At 45.6% G+C, this 14,835-nt stretch overlaps 1 protein-coding gene and 1 long non-coding RNA gene across 2 annotated transcripts in view; one reads left to right on the top strand and one right to left on the bottom strand.

The window, feature by feature from the left end:
* Positions 1–3,482: 3,482 nt before the first annotated feature.
* Positions 3,483–12,814, bottom strand: FAM8A1 (family with sequence similarity 8 member A1). The gene is made up of 5 exons (XM_063923217.1): positions 12,429–12,814; positions 8,171–8,291; positions 7,450–7,573; positions 5,939–6,078; positions 3,483–5,129 (listed from the first exon to the last, which is right to left on the bottom strand). The coding sequence occupies exons 1-5, from the start codon at positions 12,757–12,759 to the stop codon at positions 4,988–4,990; spliced, it is 858 nt and encodes a 285-aa protein (XP_063779287.1). The 5' UTR covers positions 12,760–12,814; the 3' UTR covers positions 3,483–4,987.
* Positions 12,769–14,835, top strand: part of LOC134928015 (uncharacterized) — a 133,289-nt gene continuing 131,222 nt past the window's right edge. Inside the window, exon 1 of the long non-coding RNA XR_010177807.1 lies at positions 12,769–12,917. This is a non-coding gene — a long non-coding RNA (uncharacterized LOC134928015). The remainder of the gene's footprint in view (positions 12,918–14,835) is intronic.

Below are 14,835 nucleotides of genomic sequence, written 5' to 3'. Positions count from 1 at the left end.
GTAACACCTCCTTCATTGCCCTTAACGTGTGGCCCTAATGAGAAATACGTTTGTTTATTCACCGTCGACACTGTATTCAGTGTCCGTGTCTGTGTCTGTGTCGACCGACTGAGGTAAATGGGCGTTTTTTAAAAACCCCTGACGGTGTTTCTGAGACGCCTGGACCGGTCCTAATAGATTGTCGGCCGTCTCATGTCGTCAACCGACCTTGCAGCGTGTTGACATTCTCACGTAATTCTCTAAAGAAGCCATCCATTCCGGTGTCGACTCCCTAGAGAGTGACATCACCATTACAGGCAATTTCTCCGCCTCCTCACCAACATCGTCCTCATACATGTCGACACACACGTACCGACACACAGCACACACACCGGGAATGCTCTGACAGAGGACAGGACCCACTAGCCCTTTGGGGAGACAGAGGGAGAGTCTGCCAGCACACACCAAAAACGCTATAATTATATAGGGACAACCTTATATAAGTGTTTCTCCCTTATAGCATCTTTTATATATATACAATATCGCCAAAATCAGTGCCCCCCCTCTCTGTTTTAACCCTGTTTCTGTAGTGCAGTGCAGGGGAGAGCCTGGGAGCCTTCTCTCCAGCTTTTCTGTGAGAGAAAATGGCGCTGTGTGCTGAGGAGATAGGCCCCGCCCCTTTTTCGGCGGGCTCGTCTCCCGCTATTTTTGAAGTTAGGCAGGGGTTAAATATCTCCATATAGCCTCTGTGGGCTATATGTGAGGTATTTTTTGCCTCTAATAAGGTTTTTATTTGCCTCTCAGAGCGCCCCCCCCAGCGCTCTGCACCCTCAGTGACTGTTGTGTGAAGTGTGCTGAGAGGAAAATGGCGCACAGCTGCAGTGCTGTGCGCTACCTTTATGAAGACTCAGGAGTCTTCAGCCGCCGATTTTGGACCTCTTCTCTCTTCAGCGTCTGCAAGGGGGCCGGCGGCGCGGCTCCGGTGACCATCCAGGCTGTACCTGTGATCGTCCCTCTGGAGCTAGTGTCCAGTAGCCAAGCAGCAAATCCACTCTGCACGCAGGTGAGTTCACTACTTCTCCCCTAAGTCCCTCGTTGCAGTGATCCTGTTGCCAGCAGGACTCACTGTAAAGTAAAAAACCTAAGCTAAACTTTCTCTAAGCAGCTCTTTAGGAGAGCCACCTAGATTGCACCCTTCTCGTTCGGGCACAAAATCTAACTGGAGTCTGGAGGAGGGTCATAGGGGGAGGAGCCAGTGCACACCACCTGATCTGGTAAAGGCTTTACTTTTTTGTGCCCTGTCTCCTGCGGAGCCGCTATTCCCCATGGTCCTTTCAGGAACCCCAGCATCCACTTAGGACGATAGAGAAAATCAGTATTTACCCTTCATTACTGGATTTACCTTTCTTATACCTGTATTCCTTTCAGACATATCACGAGCAGCAGAAGATGGCAATGCTAAGCAAGCACAAGAGAGAAGTAGCTGAAATGGAATGTTAGACAGTGATGGCCCATTAGGGAAATCTCAATTTAGGTAACCACTCACGTAACATTAAGCTTGTTTTAGCGTAGATCAGAAGAATATGGTATGTTGCTGCAACTTAAACCCCTGAACTGCCAATCAGCTCCTTCTCTTGCTTATTGATCTTAGTATCAACCTACAGCTGCTGTTTCTACAGTACAGGTAAATACTGTCAAACTCCTCTGAAGAAGTGACCAAGTGTACCACAACATAGTACCATAGTATAAGCTTCAACTGGTAAGATGGAGTCATGGTGTGCGAACACCTGCATGATCAATGGGCCAAATTCAGACCTGGTTGCTGTGCTGTAAGTGACGCTGTCCTGCAATCAGATAGTCTCTGCCCAGGGGGAGTGAAAACTCGCCCCGTGCAAGTGTGAGATTTCATGTGTATGCTGTGTGAAACTTCCCCATAGTCAGCGGACAGCTGCAAAACTGTTTGCATCACACTTCCCCTCAAATGTTTTTCCCATTCTGTGATGTCTGTGCATAGCGCCATACTTACTCCTCCAGTGCGAAGAAATCAGGCCGATTGGGTCCGGAGCCGACGTCACACACACTCCCTGAATCCACTTGGGAATGCCTGCGTTTTTCCTGACACTCCCAAAAAAACAGCCAGTTACCACCCACAAATGTCCACTTCCTGTCAAGCGCCGTGGGATCAAAATTTTAGCACCATCATGTCACGGTTTGGCAACGCTCACTGCAGTGCATACGCAGTCATTCGATAATCAGCCGCTGTGCAATTTCGCACAACAGTGATCGGGTCTGAATCGGGCCCAATGTACATTTCTCTAAATCAGCTCATCTAATACCCCTTTCAGACCGCACAAATAACCCGGTATCGACCTAGCATATTGCCGGGTTGGCGTGAAAGGGGCTTAGCCGAAATCGCGGGTCCCCTGACCCGGCAATTCAACCCGGAAATAAAGCATCGTTATACCCGGGTTGGGTTAGTGGCTACGTAAATGGGCTCCCGGGTCCCGTTTAATACAGCAGGGAGAGGCGGTGCGGAGATGATCTTATCTCCCAGCGCCACCTCTGCCCCCCGCTGTTATGGCAACCTGCCGCAGCCGTCAATGCCGGATCCCACCCGGGAAGGACCCGTTTCCAATTCCCAGCTGGGATCCAGCGTTGGCAGTGTGAAAGGGGTATAATCCAGACTTGGCAAAATGCGCATCAACCGTATCGGGGTTCCTGATTTGCATGAGCAGGCAATGTAAGGTACTGTTTTGTGTCTTACGGTGTTAAACAAGCTTGTACGGACATTTAGAAAAATTTACTTTTGGCTATAAATGTGTAAGCACAACAGCTCCAGAATAACATTTGGTAGTTTTCATATGGAATACATATGATTTCCCAACAGCTGGGATGCTGGTGGTCATATGACAGACACTGGCATCCCGTAGCAGAGGATACAGGTCAGGTAAGTATGCTTACCCTACCCCCAACTCCCCGTTCCCGCAGTCTAATCTTATCCATTCCCAGTGCTACCTAAACACTAACCCTCACCCCAAGGCTTATCAGCGTGGACTCCTTGCGGAGGTTGATAGGGATCCCAGCGCTGGCATTTTGATCTACGCCAGGATGCCGTTCATATAGCCATAATAAAACATTACCAGCCTCACCCCTGTTAGTTTCTACACATGCTCATTTGTCTCTGTAGGACCCGACCATTTGGCCATATATAGACTAGATTGGGGAGTTTAAACCAAATTTGTTAAAAAGGCAAATAGCAAGATCTGTCAGCATATGGCTTATTAAATAAATCCTATGAATCTTTTCAACAAGCAGCACCAAGAACCATATAATTCAGATCTACATATTTAAAGAAAAATAAGAAAATCCCATAAAATGTGATTAAAAGTAACCTTTGATTACACACTAAAGAGACTGCTGTGTGTGCTGTGGCACAGAGGCTCCACCATTGTCAAAGATCACAATACCGACAAATACACAAACTGCCGCACCCCAATCAATAATAAAACTCAGCAGAATGTGCTTCAGTAACTGCTACATGGATACTTCTACTATTGTTATCCACCTAATGCAGCAAGCTACAGCTATTTAAATATATATATATATATTTCTAACATAATAAACAAGTGTGTTTACCAGAGAAATAGGGCCAAAAAGCAATATTTAATTAATGATGTGGGATTCACAGAACTTGACAGACCTGTGTGACCCATGTGTTGTTCTGAAGCTGCCGGTTTATGTTATTCCTCAAAACACGCTAACAGTACCACATCTCACAGCATCACAATGAAATCATTGGTCACTTGTGAATTGTTTAAAAGGTCTACTTGTAATGAAATGTTTCAAGGAGATATGGAAAACATGCACAGCTAATAAGTGATGATGACTGGATTTGGGAATCACTGGCTTAAGTGCAAAAAGTTCCAGAAATTCAACTACATTTAAAAAAAATAATATATCACATTGGTAAGTACACTCTAAACAGTTGTTTTGTCAGCCTTAGGCCCCATTCACACACGCCGGTTTGTCCTGGCCAGTTTTTTGGCAGCCGTCACTGCCCTTTTCCACACACAACGGCTTTGAGCTGTGTTTAATGCTACGCACATGCACAGCAGCAGAAAAGAAAAAAAGCTGTTGTGTGGGAAAGGGGCGATTCACACACTGAATCCACTGCCTTCAGGCACGGCCCGGACTAGTTCATTAGTAGCATGCAAAGAGGATGCCATATACATAGGAAAAGGATACCCCATAAAAAGACATGGACACTGCAGGATTTGTTTTGCACATTTGAGAATGGACTTTCCAGTAACAATAGACTTTGTGACAAATAAAACACCCTAATATGGTTTCTTACAGGAACTTACCCAGTCTGTGACAATAAAAGTGATGTAATTAATAGATGTTTTTAGATACAGTAGCTGCAAATACTTCATAAACACTATTTCCCAGCATCAGTCTCCCATGGACAAAGGTTCTGTATCTTTCAGGTTTAGCACACTGCCGGGTACAAGCCACAATGAGGATCTTGTGATCCTGGCTTTCTACAGCCGATAAGGAGTGAAACAGAAGCATTACTCTATTTTCCTGCAGATAAGTGACCTGGATGTGCTGGACATTATTCCTAGGAACCAAGTTGATGTGGGTAGTAAAATACCAGCTGTGCATCACATATCATATGAATATCACAATATTGTTACAAGAGACAATGTGCAGGTCTTCCTACGTACCACATGCTGTCTATACAAACATTGGAAAAGGCCTTCATTATAAGCACTGTATAAAGTCTTGTACTCTTCAGTGCTTTGTTTTTAGTTAACAATACTGACAGTTTGTGACAATAAAGAAATGATTCTAGTAAATCTATGAATATTACTTTGCGTATGAGTAATCAATAACACCTTGCTGTTAGCACTGATTTAGAAAAGCCCTTTACAATAAATAACCTCGCAGAGGAATTCCACAGTAAATGCTCCATCCCATTGCTCCGAAGATCAGGGAAACATCTGCATCATCTCACATTCCGCCGTACAACTATTGTTCCTGCTACAATGTCATAGACTGTCCGATTGTGCTGGAAGAACAGCAGGGTAATAAATGCAGGAAAGAAAAACGCTATGGAGAAGTTCTTGATTCCAGCCCGTACTGTTGACCTAAAAGTTAAAGAAGTCAAAACTTTCATATTGCACTAAACAAGTCAAATATTTAATGATCACTGAGCTTAGGGGTCTATTTACTAAGCATTGGATGGAGATAAAGTACCAGCCAATCTGCTCCTACCTGTCATTTTTCAAACACAGCCTTTGGCATGTTAGTTAGGAGCCGATTGGCTGGTACCTTATCTCCAACAACTTTATCTCCATCCAAGGCTTAGTAAATAGACCCTTTAATCTGTTGTGTAAATGTACTACGTTTACATCCCCTCCCTTCGCTCAGATCCATATTCTTGGATTCAGCTATTCGTGTTTACTTTACACACCATTCTCTAGAATTAAAATACATTTTCTATTGAAAGAGTGATCGTGTTTTCTAATGTGCAAAGGAAAGTGGACAAATACAAGTCATTATGTAATAAGGGTGTGAATGTAGTTACAGTCTTACCTTACAGTTTCTAAGTGTCATACACATAAGCATTAATTGATAGTGTTTAATGCATGCTCTTCGCCTCACATACAGCACAAACACACGTCCGACAAGTGCTAATTGTACAGCGCCTGCAGCCATCATTACTGCTAGTTCTTGGTAATACACTAGTTAGGGAATTGAGGTACTAATTAATGGATCTTCTTTTTAGAAGCAAAGTAAAAGTTTTTTTTCGTTCTACATCAGAATTCATGACCTGCGTGGTCTACCCAATTTTACAGCAAAATATGCATATTTGGGGTGGGGGTGGGGGGGTGGGGGGGGGGGGGGGGGAGATGAACTTTGGGGGAAAAAAAAAAAAAAAGAAGTGTACACTTACGCTGTGATATTCACATTTGTGGAGGGGATCACTAGGACTCTGTTTGGAGCAATTAGCACGGAGCTATCACAGGTCACAACTCGAAGACCTAGCAGGAATTTCCCTGGAGTTGCTCCACCTGCACCCCAAATGCAGATAATCTTATAAATAAAAAAAAATAAAAAAAATCAGTTCACACTTGACTATAAAACTAGTGTCAAAGATAAGTCTACCTTTCAGTCTTATTTTCCACACTTAACATCTAAACAAAAAAAAAGTCAATTTTGCATACATAATCTTTATATTAAAGCAAATCAGCCTAAATCAAGCAGGTCAAATTCACATCCTGCAACACCCTGTAGTGCGGAGCAATGTATCACCACCTGTTCGGGATTCTTCTAGACAGGGAATCAGCAGCACTGTCCAGGTGGAGGCTGCTATTAAAACCTTTTCCTGGAGGTATAACTCCAAGAGTGGATGGAGTTCTCAGCAAACTTTATAAAACTGCTTCTCCGTTCCCTTTAATGACAGAGACCGGGAGGGGTGGGGGGGGGATTGGGGAGCAGATATAACATGCAGAGAGTTAGGGGGGGGGGGGGGGGGGGGGGGTGTTCAGACTGATATCTAAATTGCAGTGTAAAAATAAAGCAGAGTGTTTACCCTGCACAGACCGATATAACCCACCCAAATTTAAAGGGCCCTATACATTGGCCGATCCGCCGCCGAGCTGCCCGACGGCGGATACGGCCGACGGGTGACCCAGCGGCAGAGGGGCAGTGACGGGGGGAGCGAAGTTTCTTCACCCGGCTGCATTGAAGTGCAGGTAAATATGGACGAGATTGTCCATATTGGCATGCATGTACAGCCGACGGGGGACCAGCGTTGAACGAGCACGGGGCCGCGCATCGTTCATCGCTGGAGCCTCCACACTCAAAGATATGAACGGTATCTCGTTCATTTATGAACGAGATCGTTCATATCTTTGACTGATGTCGGCCAGTGTGTAGGGCCTATAACTCTCTCTGCACATGTTATATCTGCCACACCTGCAGTGCACATGGCTTTGCCCATTAGCTAACAAAGTTGCTGCTGCCATCAGGTCTGAATTAGGCCCTTAGTTGTATATCCAATCACCCACGGTGTTAACCACAGGGCTAAAGCTCTAGGTGTAACACCCGCAGCTATTCAATTATTGTGCATTTTCCCCACAAAGTAGCCCATATATTCCACGTAAAGTGCTTGAATCTATGGGTTTCCCTGCATGTTAAACCCCTTCGGGTGCATTTACGGTGGATTTTTCCTTGTGGCTCCGGAGGCTACGAAGAAAAGTCCTTGTTACGTGACTTAATAGGTCCAAGCTGTCAATTATTCATGGGATAAGCCCCTTAGTGTGCACCTTACTGGTACTGCTCTCTCCGCCCTTCTTAGTTTTTCTGTTTTCATTTATTTTATGGTGTACCACACTTAAAATTTCAATAATTATACTTAATTACAAAAATACAGACACTAAATATTTGAAACAGAAAACTCACTTCATAGAAACAGACCAATAGCCTGTAAAAAAGTGCTACCGCCATCATTTTCTGTAAATCTTCCATTGACATATCTTCATCTACTTCTTCAATTATGTAATGCATTGCAAACTTGGAAAGGTCTCTGGGAGGAGAAGGGAAAACAATCAGGAATTTCAGTCTAAAATCAGTGGGCAAAACAATGTACCCGATTGCTCCTAATTACGGTTTCCTGAGCATTGTCTAACTACAGTACTTTCACCAAATTACCACATCCCATTTTACAGCATGTCACCCACTCACCACCCTCCCACTTTATACCCAACAGTACATTTGTACCAGTTCACTCACATACCACCTATCGCCACTCTGTGTGAATTTAAAAAGTTTATATCCGAAAGATCACGCATGTAATATACGTACATGCCTATTTATCATTGGTTGAATATTTTCGAATGGAATATACACACACACACACACACACACACACACACAGCACCACTGAATAAAATAATTTATAAACCGAACTGAATACACTGTATCCAATAAAAAGGTCAGCAATTATTTTCCATATAGATCACTTTAGGATGAGGCTTTTAAGCTTATGGGAATCAGTAGAGAGTTGTGGCGTAATAGCACAAGGACATCATTCTGAAGGTAAATCTAATCAGAGAACAGCAGAAAACGTAACAATCTCCCTCAGTTTAATTCTGTCCGCCCCATATAATAACAATACACTCACTTTATGCCACTGAAATGCATAATGCTCAATATAACTGCTGCTTTTATGAAAAACAGGATGAAGAAATCCACCATCTCAGCTCGGAACCTTTGCGCCAAGGTTGGAATAATATATTCACGTCCTGCAATAGGAGACAAAACACAGCTTAGCACGTTTTCTGTATGCTCCTTGGCCACTGCTAAAATGGTTTTTGCTTAATATACCAAGCTCAAAATATCTTATAATGTTACTACTTTTCCAGAGCCTTTCACAGGACTCCGTTCACCTGAAAAAAAAAAAAAAGTTCTGCTCCCAAACTACAGAGCTCTCACGTACAAAATTACTATGGGCCTAATTCACAGATGTACACAAACCCTCATGTTACGTACATCTCCAATGGTGTGAGACATGCAACATCACTAGCACTGTCCTAGACGCTGAAGCCTGACTGACAGGTGGAACAGTTTGGGGTCAGAAACAAGATGGCGACAGGCAGCACTACAGAAACCAGTTGGGTGTGTGCAATGTTTTGGGCATGCTGAAGCTAGTGGCTGCGTCCTTGGACTCCACTAGTGTGAATTTCCCAGCCATCCTTAGTAACCTGAGGGTCACGCGGATCAGAGAAGTCGGCAAGTGGCATCGGTTTATACAAGCAGCATTAGTATGTTATCGCACAGCTGCTGCTGCCAAGGCATCCATCTCTGAATCAGGCCTTTTATCCCACAAGTATTCTTTCCTATACTGCTGCTAGGAATAGATAGATAGATAGATAGATAGATAGATAGATAGATAGATAGATAGATAGATATATCTATCTGTGCTTGTGTGTATGTATACGTGTTCCAGCATAACTCTGGAATGCCTGGATCAATTTACACCAAACTTGGTGAACATGTGACTTACAATCTGGAAAAAAAAATAACTCTGGAATGACTGGAGCAATTTACACAAAGGCACCCACGGGTAGGGGAGGGGTACACTTTAGTTTCGAAGCTAAGCAAGGAGACCTAGGGCCCTTTGAAATAGTCAGCCTGCAAACTTTTCCATATTTAACATACAGCGGGCGGAGCTTGGCCTGTCGTCCCAGCATTTATAGCACTGAGCAGGGCAGCATCAGAGGCGGGACGGGGCAGAGAAGGAGGCGGATTATTCTCCTCAGTACCGGCATTTTGACAGCATCAATTCGTGGAAGCCCAGAGGTGCGGCCTGACGAAGATTGGCATTATTCCTTAAATTCTATAGCAAAGCACGGGTATTCAGCTAGTTTTGAATAAATGTCCATTTTAAAACAGAAATAGAATATCTAAAGATTTGATTAAAAATTCCTTAATTACATGCAACTAATAGATAGCTTTCATTTTTGTTCTGCTCCCAAACTTTTCAATATACTATTTATCCACCTATTTTTCCTCCCATGCATTGCAATGGAGGTGATAGTACTGTACAGTATGATTGGGCAACAGTTATGTTGTTGACAGTCAGCATGTTGATTAAGTAATAATGTTATGTAAAGCATTTTTACGGTTTCGACAAAGCTGTAAACATTATAATAAAGCATCAGGTTTACAGCTATAATGCAGACGCAGTAAAAAATGCTTTAAATTACATTACTACCAAGTTGGCAATCCGTGTTTGACGTTATCCTTTCTACAGTGTCAATTACAACCATTTAACTACATCCCCATGCAGTAGCATGTCCACTCAGCAATTAATTCAGTTAAGTAAATGCAACATGAAAATTAGTGTAGAAATAAAGTAAAAAAACAAAAACATTTCTGTCAGTTTCGCTTAACGTTACCCAAATGTAAAGAGGCATACCATGTAGAGATCTCCAGCGGTGCCTAATATTTGCCACCACCTCTGGCTTACCAAGCATCGAATAGCATGAATTTTTGTCACATGAAAAAAAAAAATCTAACGCCATCTGAGGATGGCATTATGCTTACCGAAGATTCTGGCGTGGCTGCGGACCGTTTATTATCTGTATATAACGTGCAGCCATATAGGTAGTCTGGAAAAACAGTTGCAGCGGTCATTCTGGACGCACATTTAAGTCTATTTATTCATGGAATCAATGCTACGCTGATCAGATACTGGAAGTCAACAAATCGCCAGAGGGACAAGTTAGCACAACGCTGCTGCATGACTGTCATTCTGATACATTTAATTGCAAAGCCATCCTGTATTGCTGCCATAAGCAGTGATGCACCATGTTTCACACCGCCCACCCTCACCTGACCCCAACTGCGAGCCTAGGTAGGGGCTGTATTGGGCGTATTTTATCCCAAGGTTGCGTGTTAGACTCCTTTTCCACTAAAAACCTAGGTTAGACCTGGGTAAATTCACATCACAGTGGTTCGAAACACTGTTCACACCACAGGCTGGACTTGGGTAAGTGGAGAGTCTTCTCTCTGCCAGCGCTTGGAGATTACATCATCTCCATAGGCTTTTAGCATGAACCGGGTCACCCATTTACAACGCATGCTACACAGGTCCTTCCAGGCTCAAATCTGGGAGCTACCAGGGCAGAGCCGGCACTAGCCAATATGAAGCCCTAGGCAAGATTTTGGCTGGTGCCCCCTAGCTCAGACACTAGTTCCGCCTCTGACCCTGCACCATCACCCCTCACCCATAGCAGTCCTCATTTTGCTGCTCCTACCCTCTATATTTTAAATAGGAACAGCATGCAAATTCCGTGCACAGCCCAAAATGGGGCGTGTTCTTGCTGGGAAGGGGCATGGCCACAAAATAATACCCCCAGTTGAAATGACACACAGTACTGCAACTTTAGTCACATTATATCATGCAATAGTGTCTCTTATTCACATTACATCATACAGTAGTACCACATTATTCCTCACAGTAAAGCCCCTTATTCACATTACACCACACCATATTGCTCTTTATTCACATTGGACCATACAGTTGTGCACTTTCAATACGTTACGCCGGAAAGCAGTACACCTTATACACATAATGCTACACATTAGTATTGCCTTTATAAACATAATACCACACAGTAATGCCCCTTACACATGACACACATTATTAATGCCGTTATACACATAATGTCCCTTACACATATGCCACACATTAGTAATGCATTTCGAATGCAGATAGAGCCGCAGTCACACACAGAATATAGGCATGCTGCATATAATTTTAATCAGCAGAAGCTGATTGTGCCCCAAGGCATTCCAAATGCCCTAGGCATTTGCATAGTTTGCTTATTCCTAGGGCCGGCTCTGTACCAGGGTCAGATTCCTGGGTAACTTTTACACCAAATGATGACGCAATTGCCCTGGCAATAACCCAGGTTGTTTGGTGGAAAAGGGGAATATTGCCCTTTTCACACACACAACAGCTGGGAATTTCACTGCTCCAAACCAGGTTTATTAATCCAGCTTTAACCTGGGTCTCACCTGCAAACCCCCTTTTACACAAGGCAGATGAACCCCAGTTGTCGTCATTCAAACCAGACTGGATCTTCCAGTGAACTGGATCTTCCATCAGGCAGTGGGGCTTTTGGAAATATCTGCAAGCGCCATTGTGCCAGCCAATCCACAAGTTTTAGGCATGACTCGGGTCATCGTGATTACAGTTCTGTTGTTCTAACTACAGGAGATCCTGGGTCAGACCCAGGAATAACCCTGGTACCGAGCATTCAGGGACCCAGGAATCCGACCGGGTAATTTCTGTTCACACATAGCCAAGTGGTTGATTCTATATCGGAGTGGGAGAAGGGACCTTCTGACGTATCTAGGGGAGGAGACACGTCACCAGGGGGAGGAGCTACGGGCGAACAGGGTACCCGAAAAGTACCCTCGCGGGCTCGCTTCGCTCACTACGTTTCGGGCTCGGTGGCTCGCTTCGCTCGCCACCTGATTACTAAAGGTAATAGTTGGTGGCGTGGATAGTAGAGGAACTATCCCGCTGGCCTAGCTCCTCCCCCTTGTGTCATGGCTCCTCCCCCAGACGGAAAAGGTCCCTTAGTCCACTTGATTCTAGCATCTACCATAGCCAAGTCCCATGTCAGTAAGCATGCATCGGAAAAACATGGTAATTAAGGTGTGAAAGGGGCACTAGTGAGTGGCACTACAGGCTGGCAGAGGGAGCTGTAATACAAGTTGCTCATCACAGTATCATATTTCACTAACTGCACACTTGCGGCATGACTAGACCAGGCATAAGAAAGGCTGGCACCTGTAGAGCCCCCAGTATGCAGGGACATCAGGGAGGAAAGGCCAGGTTACCGGGTGGTGGCAGTTTAGTAACCTACCTGCAGCAGTCGGTCCTGTGGGCGGTGCACTGTGACTGCTGCCAGCAGTGAGCGGGGCAGCCCTACCGGCACCGCTTGACAGCCGGCTCTGATCTCCGGCGCTGCCCGGGGCCGCGTTCAGCATGACTATGGCAGCTGCGGTGGCGCAACTGTTCTGCCAGCACAGGGACCCGCAATGACACTGCCACAGCCACTCCTGCAGCCGCCGGGAGTACTCGGCCGCGCTCATCTTGGGGCTCATCCCTTGGGGGACTGCTCCACCCGGTGCCCCGTCCCCACAGTGGCTCTGCCGTTCCCGTAGCTCTCCAGCCACTTGTGGAGCCTCCGCCATGTCCTGTTATTACAGAAACCATCAGCAGGTGCGTCATCACCACTGACAGCCAATCAGCGCGCAGAGATGACGTCATGGTACATGCTGCTGTAGCGTGGACACAGATTGGCCGGCCATTTTTTCGGAGACCAGCAGTAGTAACTGACGCTACACGAGTGGTAAGGACTACGACAAAATGGCTAAATATAGTCCTCAAACGGCTCTCTCTAGTGTTAAGACTCGCTAAGGGGTAGAAGTCTGTCTTTGTCACTGTTCATTCATACAGTAACTAACCATCTAGTCATGACTGATTGCTTTTGATTTTCCTTCTGCTCTGCTTCTGCTTCTATCTAGTTCTCTCTACGGACCTTCATGCACCGCAGGGAGATTAGCAGCACACTTTGGAGCTGATGCAGAGTTGAATACGAGTCAGTTAGTGGATGTATGGTGGGTATTTTTGCCATACACATGCTGTGCAGTCGAGTGTATGCAGCTGCAAGCAATGCAGCCGTACACATCTCAGTAACTTACATACTTGCCTACCTAAACCTCTCTATGAGGGAGAACATGCTCTGTTCCTGGACTTTCCTGGTAATGTATGATTGCCATCACCTGTGGTGAGCTAGTTAATTGATAAGAAAGGTGTTTCACCACAGGTGATGGCAATCATACATTACCAGGAAAGTCCAGGAACAGAGCATTTCCTTCCTCATGGAGAGGGTCAGGTAGGCAAGTATGCAGTAACGTCTATACATGTAAGTGAAGGGGCGTAACCAGGGTCTGTATAAGGGTTAGGTATGTGTGACCGGCACCATACTGATGCCAGGATCCCGGGTTCGAGATGCTTCGCAGGGAAGGAGGAGTTGCTGTGCTCCCCATGTTGCGGGCTCGCCACAGGTTCTATTCCCACTCTATGGGTGTCGTGGGCATAGTCCCTGTTAGTTAGCATGGCGACTATCGGGATTGTTAGGGGGCGGGATCCCGGCATCGGGATTGTTAGGGGGCGGGAGACCGGCAGACTACATCCCCTGGATAATTTAGGTGGCATCGTCTAATCATGTCAGTGTGGCCGTGTTCCCTAAACACTTATGGGCCCTACACATTGGCCGATCTGCAGCCGAGCTGCCCGGCGGCGGATACGGGCGACCCAGTGACGGGGGGAGTTACTTCACTCCCCCGTCACCCGGCTCCATAGAACTGCAGGCAAATATGGACGAGATCGTCCATATTGGCCTGCATGCACAGCCGACGGGGCACCAGCGATGAACGAGCGCGGGGCCGCGCATTGTTCATCGCTGGTGCCTCCACACTGCACGACATGAACGTTATCTCGTTCATTAATGAACGAGATCGTTCATATCGTGCAGTGATGTCGGCCAGTGTGTAGGGCCTATGACTTCCATTAGCCGCGATTATTTTGCGGGTGCAAATCATCCCGGCAGCCCGAATTCACACAAAAGTGCTAGCTGCCCCATGGGCTTTGAGCAATTTTGTGCAAATTCAGCCTGAAACCAGGCTGCAAAGGGTGCATCAAAATGTTGCGGCAACGGCATATCGCACTTTGCTGATAATAGGATCAACCCCATGGAGAGAGAGGATATTTTGGTGCTGAAAATCGTAGTGGCAGCCTGCACATCATGGAGTGCTATGCACACCTCAGCATTATTTATTTATTTTTCTCTAAAGTCCTAGTGGATGCTGGGGACTCCGTAAGGACCATGGGGAATAGACGGGCTCCGCAGGAGACTGGGCACTCTAAGAAAGAATTAGTACTAATGGTGTGCACTGGCTCCTCCCTCTATGCCCCTCCTCCAGACCTCAGTTAGAATCTGTGCCCGGACAGAGCTGGGTGCTTTTAGTGAGCTCTCCTGAGCTTGCTGATAAGAAAGTATTTTAGTTAGGTTTTTTTATTTTCAGAAAGCTTCTGCTGGCAACAGACTCTCTGCTACGTGGGACTGAGGGGAGAGAAGCAAACCTACTAACTGCGGCTAGGTTGCGCTTCTTAGGCTACTGGACACCATTAGCTCCAGATGGTTCAAACACAGGATCTTAACCTTGGTCGTCCGTTCCCGGAGCCGCGCCGCCGTCCCCCTCGCA

The sequence above is a fragment of the Pseudophryne corroboree genome, chromosome 5 (assembly GCF_028390025.1).
Source record: "Pseudophryne corroboree isolate aPseCor3 chromosome 5, aPseCor3.hap2, whole genome shotgun sequence".
In the NCBI taxonomy this organism is placed as follows: domain Eukaryota; kingdom Metazoa; phylum Chordata; class Amphibia; order Anura; family Myobatrachidae; genus Pseudophryne; species Pseudophryne corroboree.
The sequence above is the reverse complement of the archived record's forward strand: the minus strand, read 5'-3'. Positions and strand labels throughout refer to the sequence as shown.